Here is a 17,919-nt window from a genome sequence, read left to right on the forward strand (position 1 = left end):
AAATTGCAATGATTCACCCTAAGCCATTCCTGATCTCGTTCTCAGGTCCTACTTTTGACCCTGAACCCGTTTTCTTCAATAGGCAAAGGTGGTCTTATTTCTCAGGTCATCTTGATGCTTTTAGACGTTAGGGATGTGTATTTGGGATCAAGTTAAGGAGTTCGAAGTGGGCAACACGCATAGCGTTTCTAGGATGATCTTGGAATTAGAAAGATGAAATATTTTAAATTTCCTGGGTACGAATCCACAGAGAAGCGCTAAGTGGAATACTATGACTCCAGAGAGAGAAGACAAGAGTAGGGTTCGGAAAAAACTGATCATCCAGATAGCAGGACCTCCAAAGCCCTAGTGAGGGAGGCCATACCCCTCAATCCCGAGAGGCGAACAGTTTGACTGGCTTCCCAAACCTGGCCGACGCCCCTCAAACCCCATTCACCTAGGACGAGCGCAGCCCCTCTTTCTCTCGCTTCCTGAGATCCAGAGCCGGGCCCACTAAACCTTCATCTCGGACTCCCAAGTCCCCACCCTCTGCCCACCCCCTTTCCTCAAGAAGCTACTTAGCGAAAGTCTTATTTCCTTCCCTTCCCCAACCTTAAAAACTCCCAGGCTCGGCTTCCCTTTCCTTTACCTACATACAGTAAACCTTCAACCCCTTCCGCCCTCCCCTAGCACTCCCCTAGCTCCACCTTCAACCACCGTGTTTCGCAGCCAGACCTTCCCTCCCTCCGTTCCATCAGCGTGCACGATGATTGGCTCTGGAGAATCGCCCCTCCTGGGCGGTGGAATCGCTCCCATTGGTGTCCGGTCGCTATGGCGTGGCTCGTCCGTCAAAGCCAATTGGTGACGGCCGCTGCCCCGCGAGATACCCCGGAGAGGCGTGTGTCGCAGCCACTTTTCCTCTGGCGGTTTGAAATTCCTACATCATGGCGGCAGCGATTGGCGCGAGCGGGGGCGCTGTCAGTACCGCTACCGCTGCCGCTACTGCGGCGTCGGGCTCTGATAGCTGTAGCGAGGACGCGTCGGGAGGAGTAGCAGAAGAAGCGGGAGGCTTGGAGAAGGACGACGTCATGCAGGCGGCCGAGGCCTTAGGGGAGAGCGAGGAAGACGGAGAAGATGTGTTCGAGGTGGAGAAGATCCTGGACGTGAAGACCGAGGGGGTGAGTGAGAGCGAGGGAGAGGGAGATCCTGGAGCCTATGGGACCCGGGCGGCGTCCCATTCGGGCCAGGTTCCCTCCCATTGCAGATCCTAAGGAAGGAGCTGACCCTTGCTCTCAGGCCCTTGGGGCTATGCTTTGGGCAGGGGATGGCAGTTGTCGGCCCTGACCCCTCGCCGAGGGCCCGGACTCCCAGGGAAGGCAACACGCTCCCGGCTCAGGCCCAGGAGGGTACCAACAGATCGGCCTGCTTTCACCTCCTCTGAGGTTTCCCACCTTTAAAGCTCTCCGGCGTCCTGTCGACGCCCATCTCTATCCACCCTCTCAGCCCCGGAAGCCCACCTTGCAGGTCTGACGTTGGCGCAGCCCTGTCTAGGCTTTGGGGGCGTGGGAGCGGAGAAATTGCTTGGGTGGCCTGAGCTACTAGGATTGGGCCTATGTGCTTTTTCTCTAGACTGAGGTGAGTGTCCAGCAGAGGGCTGAGGTCATTTCTGGCCAGAGGCATTCGACTGTGAGCTCATTGAGAGCTGGGGCTATTGTTATTATTTGGGGACTTTAGAATCTCCAGCCATTAGTACTGTGCTCTGCGCATAATAAGCGCTTAATAAAATTCTAGTTGATTGACTAGTTCACGTGAGCCAGTGAAATGGAAGTGAGGTTTGCTGTGGAGATACCATTCACTGTAAGGGTGCATTAGTACGTGGTGGAGGGAGAGGTGTTGGCAGTTAGAAATTTATACGGCGACCCCTTTAGCTTTGGTGGATGGGGTGAGTGAGTTGACAGTTTAATAAGACTTAAAGACCTTTTCACTTGCCGAATGGAATAGATTGGAATTAGAATACAAATAAGGAGTCTCATGGTGGGGGTGGGGTTAGTGTAGTTAAGACATGAAATTTAAGGCCTGGATCAGGACTAAAGCTGAATGTTAAGGGCTCTGAGCACAGGAAGATTTGATTACTTTTAAAATAGTATATGATGAGAGAGGAGTGGAAAATGATGACAGTAGTATTTGTCTGTAGGATGGGATGCACTGGTGCCTTGGTATATGTTTTGAGAAGTCAGAGTGTTGAAAGTATTTAGGAAAAGCCTGTATAAACAAATTACTATTAACAGGGGAAAAGAGAATCTTAGTCTTTAGTTTAAAATGACAGACTAGCCGAATCCAGCAGTGATTATTGATTATCTCCCCACCCCCACTCCATTTCTTATAGGGTTTTTTTTTCCGGAACACTCATTTAATTCTGTTATGCTGTCTTGTATGCCAGTTCTCTCTTCTTTGATTGTCTTGGTTCCATTGAACTGTTTTAAACCTCTTCGTATTTGTATATATATACATATCTTGTACCTTGAGTATAGGAAGATACACAGTTTGCTGATAATATTAATCTTTATAATAGAAAATTTAGGGGATGTACTCATATTTATGTAATTATTTTTGTTGCTGATTACTTATACACTAATACCTAAAAAACCTTATGCTTCAGTGTTATAATCAAAATAAGGAATGGGAGCATGAAATCAAGGAACTACAAGTATGTGGGAAGATTAGCAAAGTAGAATAGATTGAGAATCGTAATTCTGTTCTAATCTGTCTCACAACAAACCTGTAAGGTACGTTGTTATTATCACCTTCTTTTTATAGATGAGGAAACTGGCTCATAAAGGTTGCAACATGCTTGTGGTAACACAGCTAATACATATTAGACAGAAGACTTGAACCTAGGTATTCATAATTCTCAATCTTCCTAAATCATATTGCCTGATCAGTCATTCAGCTATTTGTTGGAGTAATAATAGTAGGCCACATTTATATACTGCTTTAAAAGGCCTACAGAAGTATACTAGGTCCTCTTCACAAACAGAGCATCATATTTAATGAATCATTTAGTAAGAGACAATACAAAATAATTTTCAGCGTTTCTATGTTAATATAATTTCTTCTTACCCTTTTAACCATCAGTCATATGTTGAACACCTATGTACTATGTACTATGACTTGCCTTTCAAGGGAACTGAAATGTGTGCCACAAAAGATGTATGTATGCTTCAAAAGAATTGCCTTTTGGAGTTGTTGGCACTGCTCACTTTTTACAAGGCAATTATGAGATGTCAAAAAACCAGATGAATAGTACAAGACTGTAAGTACTATGAATTTATTGAAAGGAAAAATCCTTGTGGGAGTTTTACTGAACTAGAGAAATACAACTAGGAGATGGTATAGCAAGGGAAGGGATTAGAATGAGGAAAGAGTCAAAGGAAAGACAAACAGATGCTTGATAAATGTTTGTTGTAGGATGATGATCAAGGAAGGATGGGTTCATGGAGGAAATGTCATCCGAGTTGACTTTTAAAGTAAGGGAAGTGTTCAGCAGGCTAGAAATATGGGAAATCATTCCAGATACATATCATATCATCAGCAAAAAGGAGATGGGATAGGATCCACAAAAAGTGATGATTCTCTCCTACTTATCTATCATTCCTGCCCGTTTGTCAGCCTCCAATGCAAACTGCCTTCCAGACATCTCAAACTGGATATCCATGGACACTTAAAAATCAACATTTCCAAAACAAAAATAATTATCTTTCCCACTAAACTCTCCTGCTTATTAAACTAAGTTTTCCTTTTATAAGGAGAGTACTTCCATCCTTCTATTCTTCACTGCTTGCAATGGAGATGTCATTCTTGATTCCTCATTTTCTTTTATCTCCCATATCCAATCCATTCATTTTACCTTTTCAACATCTTACCCCCCTTCTATCCTCTGACAGTGTCATTACACTGTTGGTGAAAGCCCTCATCTCCTCACTATAGTAATAGCCTGTAGGTGGGTCTGCCTGCCTCATGTCTCTCCCCACTCTAGTCCATCCTCCAATCAGCCACTAAAGTGATTTTCCTAAAGCATGACTCACTGTCATCTCTCACTCTTATGTACTCCAGGGGCTCCCTATTTCCTCCAGGGACAAATCAAAATGCTCTGTTTAGTATTCAAAGCCCTTTCTAACTTAGCCCCCTCCTAACTTCCTGTCTTCTTGGTACTTAGTCCCTGCTACTTACTCTTTGATCTAGGGACACTGGCCCCTCTGGGTGCCTAATGAACAGGACATTCTATCGTCTCTCTTCTCTAGGTATTTTCTGTCTGTTCTTCATGTCTGGAACACTCTCTCTCCTCTCCACCTCCTAGCTTCTTTTAAGCTCCAATTAAAATCCCATCTTTTACAGAAAGTTTCCCCAACCCCTCTAAATTCTAGTGCCTTCCTTCTCGATTATTTTCTGTTTACCCTGTCCATAGCTTTTTTTTGCATATGTTTATGTAGTGTCTCTTCCATTAGATTGTGAATTCCTTGAAAGCTCATCATTTGCCTCTTCTGGTGTTAGCACAGTGTTGGATTGAGCAGATGTTTAATGTTTTTTGACTTGACTGACTGACTGACTGACTGAAGTAGAGTAGTCTAGTCTGACTGGAAGCCTCTTCAAGGTAGTTTGGGAATCAGATTATGGAGGGCATTAAATGCCAAGCAGATGAGTTTGTTGTTTATTTAGTAGCAGGGAATGCTTACCACAGAAGACTTTTGAGCAGAAAAGTACTGTGGTGAGATCCATGTGTTATGACTATGACTCAGGAACCTTTCAGAAAAGTAAGATAGGGGAGAGACATTAAGGCCTTAGAAACCTACTAGGAGATTGTTATAGGAAGGAATTCTGGGAAAGAAGAGGGGAGGACTTGAATGAGAAGCTAGGACAGGAGGAAAGAAAGCAAAAGCAGATGCTAGCTAAATTGGGGAGATAATGACAACTTGTTGAATGAAAAAGAGAAAAGAAAAGTGATGTCATTCTGAGAGAGCCTGGGACCAAGAGATGGTTGGTTCTGTCAACAGAAGTCTGGAAAGTGTTTTTAAAGCATATGGTATTTTTTTTTAAACCCTTACCTTCCATCTTGGAGTCAATACTGTCTGTTAGCTCCAAGGCAGATGAGTGGTAAGGGCTAGGCAATGGGTGTTAAGTGACTTGCCCAGGGTCACACAGCTGGGAGGTGTCTGAAGCCAGATTTGAACCTAGGACCTCCTAGGTTCCTCTCTAGGCCTGGCTCTCAATCCACTGAGCCACCCAGCTGCCCCCAAAGCATATAGTATTTTTAAAGTCCACATATTCAGACATCTCATTCAAAAAGAGATGTGGATGGACAACTAGGTAGCACAGTGGATGGAGCACCAGGACTAGAGTTGGAAGGACCTGGGTTCAAATTTGACCTCAAACATTTATTAGCTGCTTGACCCTGGGCAAGTCACTTAAGCCCTATTGCCTAGCCCTTGCCACTCTTATGTCTTAGAACTGATGTTTGTTTGTTTTTTAAAGATTGTATGAATCTATAGTATCAAACACATACAAATTTTACTAACAAAATTTGTTCACTTCACTGAGTTCTAGAAGTCTCTTTTTAGTAACCTCATATTCATTTGATTGCATTTCACATTTCATTCCTGAATAAGTGAATGCTGGTAAATATATTTTATTCTATCAGACTCACTGTAGAATTTGTTTTAATATCTTGGGGGGATACATGATTTGAACTATATAGTATATTAAAATCCAAAGTTACAATGAGACTTTTTATCAAATTGCTTTTGGAACAGTTATTGGGTAGTGGAAAGAACATTTATTCCTTGGATTCAGAGATGGAAGACGCAAGTTTAAATTTTCTCTGTCCAACTTATTAGTTATGTGACATTTAAACTGTCTTAATCTCAGTTTTCCATCTTTAAATTAGGGACAACATTGCTATTGTCAATATAGGTGAGGTATTTTGTGAAGTATAAAGTGCTATATAAATGTCAGCTTATACTACTGAATTTAAAGTACGTGTGTTTGCTGGATAAAATAGTGCAATTTTTCTCATGATTCTTGGAATTTGGTTTAAAAGCATATTGGAAGTTTCATATAGTAAAACTAAGAAAGGTACTTAACAAATATCATAAGTTGATCTTGGTTTGAAGTGTTTGAATTCAGGTCTTGATGCATTAGGGAATATATGCAATTTTGTATAAGGGAATATAAAATTGTTTTTAACTTGATCAATATAAAATAAAATTTTTTAATATCTTTTATTATAACTATTGGACTTGCTTCCTTATATTTATTGAATATTACTCCACTTAACTGTTATTTTAAACCTTCAGAGCAGCTGCCAGCACAGAGCCAGCCTTGGCTATAGTTACATGAAACAGATAGACATATGAGAAAGTAACCTGAGAACAATTTATATGTGGGAGTTGGGTTGCTAGCTGTTTACTACTCCTAATATAACTGTTATGTTTGTTTTTAGTTGGCTCTTTGCCTATAGACCCAATGTTGCCCAGATGAATTCCATGACACCTCCGACTATTATTTGGTAGAATTTTATTTTTTTTAACCCTTAACTTTCTTCTTAGAATCAATACTGTATGTCCATTCTAAGGCAGAAGACTGTGGGGCTAGGCAATGTGGGGGTTGAATTCCCCAGGGTGACACATCTGGGAAATATCTGAGGTCACATTTGAACCTAGGAACTCTGTCTCTCAGCTTGGCTCTCAATCCACTGAGCCACCTGGCTGTTCCCTATTTGATAGAATTTTAAATAAGACAAGAAAATTAAAAAATAAGAACATTGGCATATCCCTTTTTGCAGGTGAATGTGATGGTCTACTTTGAAAACCCTCCATTGAAGAAATTAATTGAGAGAAACTACAGTAGAGTTGCAGGCTAAAAAAATCAAAGAATCATTAGCATTCCTCTACAGTACTAACAACAAAACCAAGTTTATGTTTCCATTTAGTTAAATGTACTTGAGAAAGTGTTTATGATTCTTGTGCTTATTTTCTTTAGCATTGAGTGCCTATGCAGCATCTCTTATTGATCAGTGTTTCAGAAAATCCCAAATTAGCAGAATTACAAGATATATTATAATACACTATAATAGTATGACATTTTAATGCCAATAAAGCGCTAGATGCAGAGTGATATAGTGGGTAAAAGATTGAGCCTGAAGTCAGGAAGACCTGGGTTATGATTTTGCCCCAGATACTTAATAGCTTCCCAAATCCAAGCTAGTCACTGAAACTTTGCTCTGTCCTAAAATAATTCTCTAGGACTTCTTATTACTTTTCTAGTCTATCATTTGTTTCTTGTTGAAGGACTTCCCATATTGGGATCGTTCCCAAATGTTTCTTGCAATGTTCTATTATAGCATCAGTATAATAATGATATTTGATATATCTAAAGCACTTTAAAGTTTACTAAGCATTTTACATACATTATTAGAGGTTCAACAACTCTGTTATGCTATGACTATCAATGTTTTACAAATGAGGAAACTGAGGCTCAGGGAGATTAAGTGACTTTGCTGGAATCTCCCTTTTCTACACATATTTCTGGCTGACCTCTTGTACATTGTTTTGAGTGAAAGAATATGCTGACTGTAGTTTTTTCATTGGATTTCTTGATCATTATTCACTCTGGTGTAAATTGCAGGATTTTGTTAGCATAGTTAGGTGGGAGATGAGCAATCTGCCTTTATTCAGACTGTCACCTTGACCAGGAGTGTTGATTTTACAATTCTCATATTGTCACAGACATATTTGGAATGGAAGCTCAGCAGATGGTTGAGGGGACGGCAGGGAGGGAGAAATAGTTAACAGGAATGATGCCCAAATGATGCTCATAACTAGGAAGCCAAGTACAGAATACTTTAAGTGGCAGGGAAGAAGATAGAAAAAAGGAAACCTGAAGGGAAGGGTAAGAAAAGAAATAAAAGATAATTAAGAGTAGTAAAGGAAACATGGGGCTCTGTGTGTGTGTCTTATTTATAATTAAATTACAAGCTTCAAGTCAAATGCAACTTAAATTTGCCTAGTTAAGGATTTCAGGTCTGACATCAATCAAGTTCTTTAAAAATAAATTTAAAATGTGTACAAATGTTTATATGTATGTATATATTTAAGAAGTAATTCACAAGGTTAAGTAGAGCCACTCCTTGAATCTAGGTTCCTTCTTCCAAGTCCTCTGTTCATTAAGTTACTTCATTAAGTAGTTGGTTTGTTTATACTTGCAAAATATTAACTTTATTAATTTGAAGAAGCAAGCTTTTTAAAACATGAATAATTTCATAGAAATTTAATAACATTCAAGAAAAATATCTTACTTTCTATAGTGTACTTTAAACCTTTCAAGATATGAAGATACTTTGTATACTTGTTTCACAAATTAATTAAGGACATCAGCGTTTTTGAGATTAAACAATATTAGCCTCTATGATGATGGTAACTATGACTTAACCTAAACTTTATTTATATCCTCCATCACCTAAGACACTGCTTTTGCACACAGTGATTGCTTGATAAATGTTTGTTGATTAGGAATAATTAATATATTACTTTTATTAGCACTAAATCCGTAAATGCTAGAGGAGGAAAACAATGAAGGAGGGACAACATAAAATGATAAAATATGCTTTGATGGAGACTTAGAAAAATTGTGTAATAAGAAATGATGCGTAGTCCTTTGGGAGGGAGAGGGAAAAGTAAGGGATACCACCTCAGACAGAGTGGTTAGCCATTAGTTGATTAGAAACTTGGGTATTGGGGTGAACTTATTATAAAGAGGGAGCACATAGCAGGTTCAACTAGAGAGACCTTGTTCTGAGTCTTGGTGTCAAGAGTAGGGGTATTATCTCTAGTTTGGTTCAGGTTCAGATATGATTCCATTCTCTCTTGAGAGAAATGAAACTCATTAACTATGTAGTAAGATTCTGATAAGAGTTTAGGGTGCCCTGGGCATTTCTTCCCATTTCCTTTCACCTATCATGGACCCTGACCCCCCCTCTCAGAGATCATCAGAATTAGTTGAATAGCTTAAATGTTTCCTTGAATGTTATGTAGCCTGTGGAATTGCAATATTTATTAGAATACATCATGGAACATATTAGTGTTTTTGTTCAGCTGTAGAGTTGGAAACTTCCATTGAGAATTAGAATTCTAGTTCAACCTTTGTCATATACTAAGTAGTCATAATTTGGTGGGAGATTTTATTAAGGAATAATGAGCAGATAACTTTGGTTTGGCATGTTTTTTTATACAGGTTTTTTTATTTCTCATTGCAGGGTAAAATTCTTTATAAAGTTAGATGGAAAGGATACACTTCAGATGACGATACTTGGGAGCCAGAAGTTCATCTTGAGGACTGCAAAGAAGTTCTTCTTGAATTTAGGAAAAAGATTTTTGATAACAAAACTAAGCCTGTTAAGAAGGATATACAGGTATTATATATATATATATGTATATATATATATATGTATTTTTTTGTGTGTGCTTGTCTGTATGTTCTGTCTGTGCTTTTCCTTATAGCTATGTATTATTTCTAAGCAATAACTTTACCAAAAATCCTACAAGAAAATTCTTTTGTCAGAATTATAAATATATATTACACACCCATTTAAAAATTATCCAGATGGCACTTTTTCTTTTAAGTCATTCTTACCTTTTGGACAGTTTATTGCTTTTCAGCATCATGAAGTGGAGAGAAATGTCAAATTAATTTATTCATTGTTAGCAAATTTTGGAAAGGGGAGTAATACTGAAACTGTTGTCCAAGGTTCTCTCCTTTGAATTTGTTGTTCTTGTTATTGCTATTTCATAAAATTAAGTTGTTTATATATATAGACTTGTGAAAAATTAACTATAATCATTCAGTGTGAATTTTGGCTTTTGCTTACAACATAAGTATAACTTGTAAAAAATAAGATCACAAACTTTTTTTGCCCTTTAGGCTAGAGATAGGAACCATATAAATGTTTAAATAAAGACATTAGATTCAATCTTTTCATTTTGTTCTGATTTTTCTTTTTGTCTTATGAAGTCATTGATTTCTGTTTGGCTTGTTCTCATTTTCAGGTATTCTTACTTCAATAATATTTGCTGTGTTTTCTTTTAAACTATTCATTCCAATTATTTCAGTCAGAGCTTTTCTTTACTTTTTTTTTAATAGTTTTTGCCTCATTTCTTGGTATATATAACCCTGGTAGAAGTCCATTTTTCATTTTACTCTATGTTTAACAGTGCTATGCTGTTACTCTTTGAGGGGGGGGTTAAATTTTTGATACGTGATGTTTCTTTGATTTATTCACCTCCATCTATAGTTGCTAAATTTTGGGATTGTGTGATGGCCAGGCTTGACCCTATGTTGCACCTTTTCAGAGTGGTCTGGGATAGTCTTCCCTTTTCTCACTTTGAGTTCCTCCCCTGACTTCCACCTCCTATGGTTCAAACTCTAAGGTTCAAGAGTGCTTGATCTTCAGGGCCTTCACTGGCTTCTTAGGACAGAGGATTAGGTAGGGAGCTCAGAGCCCTTGGGGGCTTGGTGTTTCATCATCTAAATTTTGCTCCTCTCTAGAACTTTGAAGGTCTCCACCCTGGGTTTTTCTCAAAGTGCCCTTTGCTTTTGCTGCCTTTGGACACAAAGCCTTGCTAGGTAAAAATATCTCTGGAGTTTCTTGTCACATTGAGAGGCTACTCTTATCTGGTATTGACTTTGCTGGAAGCTCCCTTTTCTCCTTAGACTTCTGGCTGACCTCTTATGCATTTCTGGGGTGAAAGAAGTCACTGACAGTAGTTTCTCTTTGGATTTCTCCATTGTTATTCACTGATGCAAATTGCAGGGTTTTGTGGAAGTAGTTAGGTGGGAGTTGGGCAATCTGTTTCCTATTCAGACTGTCACCTTGACTAGAAGTCTTGATTTTATAATTCTTATAGGACTTCCCAGAGAATTTGACAATGAGGGTAAGGTTGGATGTATTGATTTAGGAGATATTTATGTCAGTTGTTAATATACCTATTCATTTTTTGCTAGTTTCTTGCTTTTCCAATTTTATCTTTAAAACACACCAATGATTTTACTTAATTGGGTTCTTTACCAAGCTTTTTGCAAATTTGTTTTTCCCCTCTACTGTTTTCTTGCTACATTATGAGCCTATATTGCTCATTCTCTTCTAATGTAATTTTCCTTAAGATCTTAAAAAATATTATGCTTTAAACCAGTGTTAAATTAGCACTGTCGTAGCCCCTTGACAGCAAGGAGGTCAAGTATTTGCTAGCTGAGACAGATTGTGGGATCTTTTGATCTCTTCATTGCAGTAGTTAATTTAGCAGTTAAATAAGTCAAACCAGATTTGCCTCAATTGAATGCAGTATCTTCTCATTTTTATTTTCTCAGTTGGGACTTATTTTAATATTTGTTTTAACAATTAATCTTTACAGATATAGCTTATTTTGAAATGTTTCCACAATAATTGTGCTTAATATCCTGTCAAAATGTCATTATTTCTTTTTTTGTAATGTTATTTGGATTGTGTTAGAAATCCTAGAAAAAGTTTATTATAGTCTAATTTCCCACCAAATAGATCCCTAGAGATGAGTATTATCAAGGCACAAAAAATAAAAACCTCTCTTTTCAGGTTACAAACTGCATAAATAATCATTGCTAATCATCTCCAGGGTCATTGGGAATATAGGTTGAAAGAATGTGGATAACTTGGTATATATCCCATTACCATCACTTGAAAAGCAATTTCTAGTTTATGTTCTGCTTCTACTAGATCAGTAGCCATCACCATTGCATATGAAGGACAGTATGTTATAGTAACAATGAGTTGGTTTTACAGAATGTACTATTGAATTTATACTTGACTTAACAAGAGGGTTGAATGGTTAAGAATTTGATCAGAAGATTAGCTAGGGGCTAATATAAGCCAAACACTAAAATTCTGAGAATTTTAATGAGGATTTAGATTGTAGTATTACTTTAGATAATTAAGTAACAAAGTTTAATTCATTAATCATTTTTTGAATTGACCTTTCCAGGCCAAGGATAAAATTCCTTTTTGCCAAGAAAACAGAATAAGACAAAAAAAAGTTTAGCTTTTTCTTTGTTTTCTATAATCATCCTATTCCCAATCAGAAGTTCTATTACTTATTTGATCTTTTTTATTCTAACATAACCCCCTAAAAAATCCAGTCCTTTTTGTTCATTTCTTACTAGCCTCCATTTATTTTGTGTTTTAGAACTAGTCTCTCTATTGTTTTTTAAATGAATTTTTGTTAATATTTTTATATCCAGAATTTCTCTCTTTTTCTTCTCCCTGAGAGTTACCCCATCTAACAGTATTATTTAAAGAAAAAAGAGAAAAAAAATTAGCCTGATCAGAATTTGTAAGTCTGAAAATAAGTATAATGTAATATGCCTAAGGATTTTTCCATACCTGCAGAGAAGTGAGGAGGAGGTTTCTTATATTTTTTATTTGGAGCTGTGCTTATTTTTTTTTTAACCCTTACCTTCCATCTTGGAGTCAATACTGTGTATTAACTCCAAGAAGGAAGAGTGGTAAGGGCTAGGCAATGGTGACTTGCCCATGGTCACACACTTGGGAAGTGTCTGAGGCCAGATTTGAACCTGGGACCTCCCGTCTCTAGGCCTGGCTCTCAATCCACTGAGCTACCTAGCTGCCCCTGAGCGGTGCTTTTTTTTGTGATTTTGTAACATTCATTTTTGTTTGCTTTGTGATTGTTTCTTTTATTTACATTGTAGTTGATGTTGTTTTCTTGTCTACTTTATTTCACTGTATAAAATCATGTAAACCTTTTCTTATTTCTTATATTCAACATATTCATTATTTCTTACAGCATAGCAATATTACATTATATTTATGTATCACAGTTTATTTAGCTAGTCTCCAAATTAATAATGATACTTTACTTCCCAGACCTTGCTATGCATATCTTTAAAAAAATCTAAGTTAATTTTGGACTAACCTGTGTACTGATGTTGTTCACTTGGGATAGTTTTCCTTTTTTCTATCTCTTCCTGACTGTTTCCCACTGCCATTCCTGAAATGCCTTCCTCCTCAGATCTATCCCTTTGATTTTCTTGTTTCCTTCAAAACTCAGCTCAATTGATCTTTCCTCCTGATTTCCCCAGTTGCTAATCACTAACACCACATTATTTTGTACCTGGGACTGATAGGTGCTTTAAAAATGCTTGTTGATTTGATTGTCTTCAGTTGTTAATTCTTTATAATTTCTTATCTCTCTTGAGAGGACTTTGTAGAATTTCAGGCAGTTTGAAGCCTATGTATTCTTTCACACTATACCATTTTAATTTTTCTCTACCTTCCAACAGTTCCTCCATGGCAGTTCTCTTTGTTAGTTCTTCAGTTTGGGGGAACTTGAAATTATCATTAGAGCAAGACAGGAAATTGTTAACTGCTTTGCTTTTCAAAAAATGTAGTTTTATTACTATATTTTGTTTTTACATTCTCTAAATACCCCCTCCCCCATATTTTCCCCCTTTTCCCCTTCAGAGCCATCTAAAGTCAAATCAATACATTGAAAAATATCATATACATAATGTTCTAGTAGAACCTAACTCCTAACCCCAAAACACATTCTTCCTAAAGAAGTGAAGTATCTTCTCATATTTTATTTTAAGGGCTAAGCTTATTGTTTGTAAACAACATTCATTTATTATTTTGTGATTATTCTTTCTTGCACTTAATGTTTTTATAGTTGTTGTATCACTTCTCATAAGACTTCCCATGGCTTTCTCATGTTCAGGCAGTTCTTGATCTTTGGACATCTAGTTTGTTTATGGTTCTTTGCTATCACAAAAATGCTGTCATAGACACTTTTGGGGTGAAGAAATCAAAGCCACATATAGATATATGAAAAAATGTTCCAAGTCACTATTGATTAGAGAAATATTACACCAAAAGAATTATGAGATAACCATCTCACACCCTTTTGATTGGCTAAAATAACATGTTGGAAGAAATGTGGGAAATTGGGATACCACACATTATTGGTTGAGCTGTAAACTGATCCAACCATTTCAGAGTAACATCCAGATTTATAAAACTGCATATACCCTTAAACCCAATATTAATATTGCTAGTACTGTTTCCCAAGGAGGTCAGGAAAAAAGGAAAAGAAGCTATGTGTTCCAAAATATTTATAGTAACTCAGTGGTGGCAAAGAACTGGAAATTGAAGGGGAATTCCCATCAATTGGGGAATGACTAAACAAATTATGGTATATGAGTGGGATGGAATACTGCTACACCATATGAAACAGTGAGCAGGCTAATTAAAAAAAAACTTGGAAAGAACTACATAAGATAATGAACAGTGAAATGAGTGGAACCAAGAGAACATTATACACAGCTTCAGATTTCATTCTCAAAGATAAATTATAAATGATACCTCTAGAGAATGAATTGAAAAATGGAAACATGAAAGACATAATTCATATATACATATATGTTTCCCAGAGGACAGTGCCTTTTAGATGCAAGGATGGGAGGGAGGAACTCAGACATAAATGAATTCTATTAATTTCTTTAAAAGGAGGGAGAAAGTACTGTTAAGCATTTTGGTGAATGTAAAGCCCTTTCTATTTTTTTCTCAAAAGATCTTCTTAGAGTGTATTCCTAGAAGTAGAATCTCTATAGATTCTAGATTTGACCCTAGAAATAGCATTAGTGTGCTTGTAGTTGTCTTGCTTTTAGCAAAAAGAATTATCTTGGCAAATGTCAAGTTTCCTACCACTATGATTTCTTGTCTTATGTGAGGTTTTTGATTTATTTCTTGCACTCATCCGGTTTTCTTCAGTGATTTATATTATATTAAAATGATAGTATCACATCTATTTCTGCCTCTTATCCTTCATCCCAGTATTCTCCACTTTGCTTATCATCATGGTTTTCAGTTTTCAGTACTACTCTGTGGTCCACCTTTGTTAACTTTGATTTTGGTGTGTCAACAATGAGGGTTTTGTCACATAATATTAAATTTAGAATTGGTACCTTAAACATTTTTTTAAACCCTTACCTTCTGTCTTGGAACCAATACCATGTATTGGTTCCAAGACAGAAGAGCAGTAAGGGCTGGGCAATGAAGTTTAAGTGATTTGCCCAGGGTCACAGCTAGGAAGTGTCTGAGGCCGGATTTGAACCCAGGACCTCCTGTCTCTATTCCTGGCTCTCAATCCACTGAGCTACCCAGCTGCCACCTTAAACATTTTTTTAAGTGAGAAATTTATTTTAGTATAGCATGCTCTCGTCAAATGCTTCACAATGTACTGTGCATACATTTCTAAGAATGCTTTCATATTTTTGTTGGATATAGTGTGGCCGAATCTTAACTCAATTATGTATGCCATGGAGATGTATCTTAACAGGATATTAAGTTTTGAAGTCAGCAAGTTGAAAACCTTATGGTAAATGTTATCACTGTATCTTTAAAAAGCTGAAGCTTCACAAGGACTGTGATCCCTTTAAAAGAAGGTAGGCTAAATCAGAGAGCAGGTAGATCTGAAATGGTTACCATATGAACAATTAATCACTTTGTGCATCTTAAGCATTGCTGTTGATGAGCAGGAACTAGAGTATTTCTGCTCCAATAGAAGAAAATAAAAATGGGTAAAGTTTTAGCTAGAAAAGTATATAATGTGGGGAAATATTGAGAAAGCTTTTAAAACATTTTTTATTAGAATGAAGACTATCAATAGTTGAATCTAGTTAAGTTTGAATGCTACTATATAATGTATATCGTCCTAAATTTCTAGGAATACAAAGATTAAGTCCATGTAGTCAAAGAAGCTTATGCTCTATTATAAGGGATCTTGTAGATTAAGTCAAAATTTTCCTCCTAAAATTGAGCAATCACCTTCACTTGAAAGGAATAAGAAGGATAGGGAAGAGGAAATAGTTCCAGAAACACATTTTATAATTATGGCTTAATATAACTGTAGCTAAATGTTTGTGACCAAAATACCCACTTTAGAATTTCATCTACCAAGTGCTTCTTCCTATAGTTGAAGTATACATCTAACCTAGTCTAGTCTATAGTATGAATGCTTACTTACCCATGGATTTAGTATGGTTAATTAAGGCTGAATACAATGTTTGGATAAACATTATTTATATATAGATCAATGTCTCTATTTGAAAAGTCTGTGAATTTTTACTTTTGAAGTTTTAAAGGGATTATACACACACACATATATATGTATTTATATAAAAGATATTTGCAGGTTAAATGTATATTTACAGAATTTTGAAGCAGAAGTTGATTAATCCCTTGCATGTTTCTTGGGCAAGCTTTCTAATCATACCCTCACATACCCCCTCCCCCCCATCAGCTCTATGTTTTATATGTAAATATACCTTTGGTGTATAACATAAACAGACATAAGGTGATGGTGGGATAAGTAGAGAAGAAAGGTGAAATGGAAGAGATGATTTAGAGGTAGAAATGACAAGATTTGTCAACTGATTGCTTATATAGAGTGAGAATAAGATATTTAGAATGTTAAGGTTGCAAACCTGGGAGACTAAAAGGGACAGGTTAGAACCCTTTATAGAAATAAGGAAGTTTAGAAGAGGGCTTTAGGAAAAAAGATTGTGGAGTATTCTGTGTTAGAGGAGCCAAGCTCGAAATGTCCATTAGATAACTGTGAGGAGGAACTGAAGATAAAGAGAGAGGTTGGTTAGGGTCACAACTCTAATTAGGACATGACAACACAGAGTTTGGCTGCCAGACAATGGGAAAAGTTAAAAAATCTACCAGAGAAGCATATGGCAAGGTCCAGGCATACATCTTCAGGTTGTTGAGAGGTCAAGTAGCAGTGTGGTAAGATCAGGAAATACTTGGAGAGTGGCAGGGCAAAGATGGTATGGCTCATTTAGCCTTCCCTTCAAGGAAAAGTATTGATGACTAACATTAACCCAAGGCATGTCAGCAATCAAACAATCTGCATGAATTCTAGATGTTCTGGGGCAAGAATTGGGCAAGTTACAGTTTAGTTGGACCTGACAGAATGAGGACCTGCCTCTTATTTTTAATGAATGTGAACAATTCCTACAATTATTGATATTTCTTTTTTGTATGTATTATAAGAAATTTAAAATATCAACACATAGAAAAACCTAGAAAGCACATAAAGAAAATGTCCAGATATCCATGGAATATGGTTCCAAGATAAGGGAAATAAGAATATAAGAAAATGTTTAGAGAATATATTTGAGAGTGTTAGTAGAATAATGCTGTAAGCCAAATTCAGTACTAAGAGTATTGTTTATCTTCTCACTTTCCAGTTCCTTGTCTGGCTAATCTTTGCACTTCTGCATTACTTTCAACTTCTGAATGAGCAGAACCTCCATTCAACATCCATGTCTCGAGTCATATTATCCAGCTTAGTAAATTGATCTCTACGGACACGATCCTTAGTTCAACTTATTTTCCAGCCATTTTGCTTCTACTTCTTTATCTATTCTTTCATACCTTTGAAAGATTTGTTATCTGTACACACAATAATTTTCATCCTGTTGCGGGTCTTCTAATGATGCTCTTTGGTTTGTCTGTCATCCAGAATCGTTATCATTGGTATCTGGAATATTGCCTTGTCTTCAGTAGATATTCATATCTCTGTGTGCCCCTTCTTTTCCATTGTTTCTACAGGTACCCTTTATATAAACAGAATTAGGGTCTGATCTTAAGTACTGGTGCTGATCCTCTTAAAGCCCACCAGTCATTGCAATAGCCCCCTTCAATTCCTGCTTATAGCATTTCCAAATCATCTCAAGTCTCTCCAAAAGTTTGGTGATGAGCAAAGAAGGTGACAGTAATCTTCAAAGAATGTGGACGTTGTATAATATATACTTTAAAAATCTGTATTATGAAAATTA

At 37.0% G+C, this 17,919-nt stretch overlaps 1 protein-coding gene across 2 annotated transcripts in view; it reads left to right on the forward strand.

Annotated features, from left to right (window-relative positions):
- The first annotated feature begins 798 nt into the window (after positions 1-798).
- MPHOSPH8 (M-phase phosphoprotein 8) overlaps positions 799-17,919 on the forward strand; it is a 79,982-nt gene continuing 62,861 nt past the window's right edge. For both annotated transcript variants that reach the window (XM_003341323.4, XM_056794664.1), the window contains exons 1-2: positions 799-1,157; positions 9,287-9,442. In XM_003341323.4, the coding sequence (XP_003341371.1) occupies positions 924-1,157; positions 9,287-9,442 (390 nt within the window). In that variant the 5' untranslated portion in view covers positions 799-923. The remainder of the gene's footprint in view (positions 1,158-9,286; positions 9,443-17,919) is intronic.

The sequence above is a fragment of the Monodelphis domestica genome, chromosome 4, assembly GCF_027887165.1.
Source record: "Monodelphis domestica isolate mMonDom1 chromosome 4, mMonDom1.pri, whole genome shotgun sequence".
Classification (NCBI taxonomy): Eukaryota; Metazoa; Chordata; class Mammalia; order Didelphimorphia; family Didelphidae; genus Monodelphis; species Monodelphis domestica.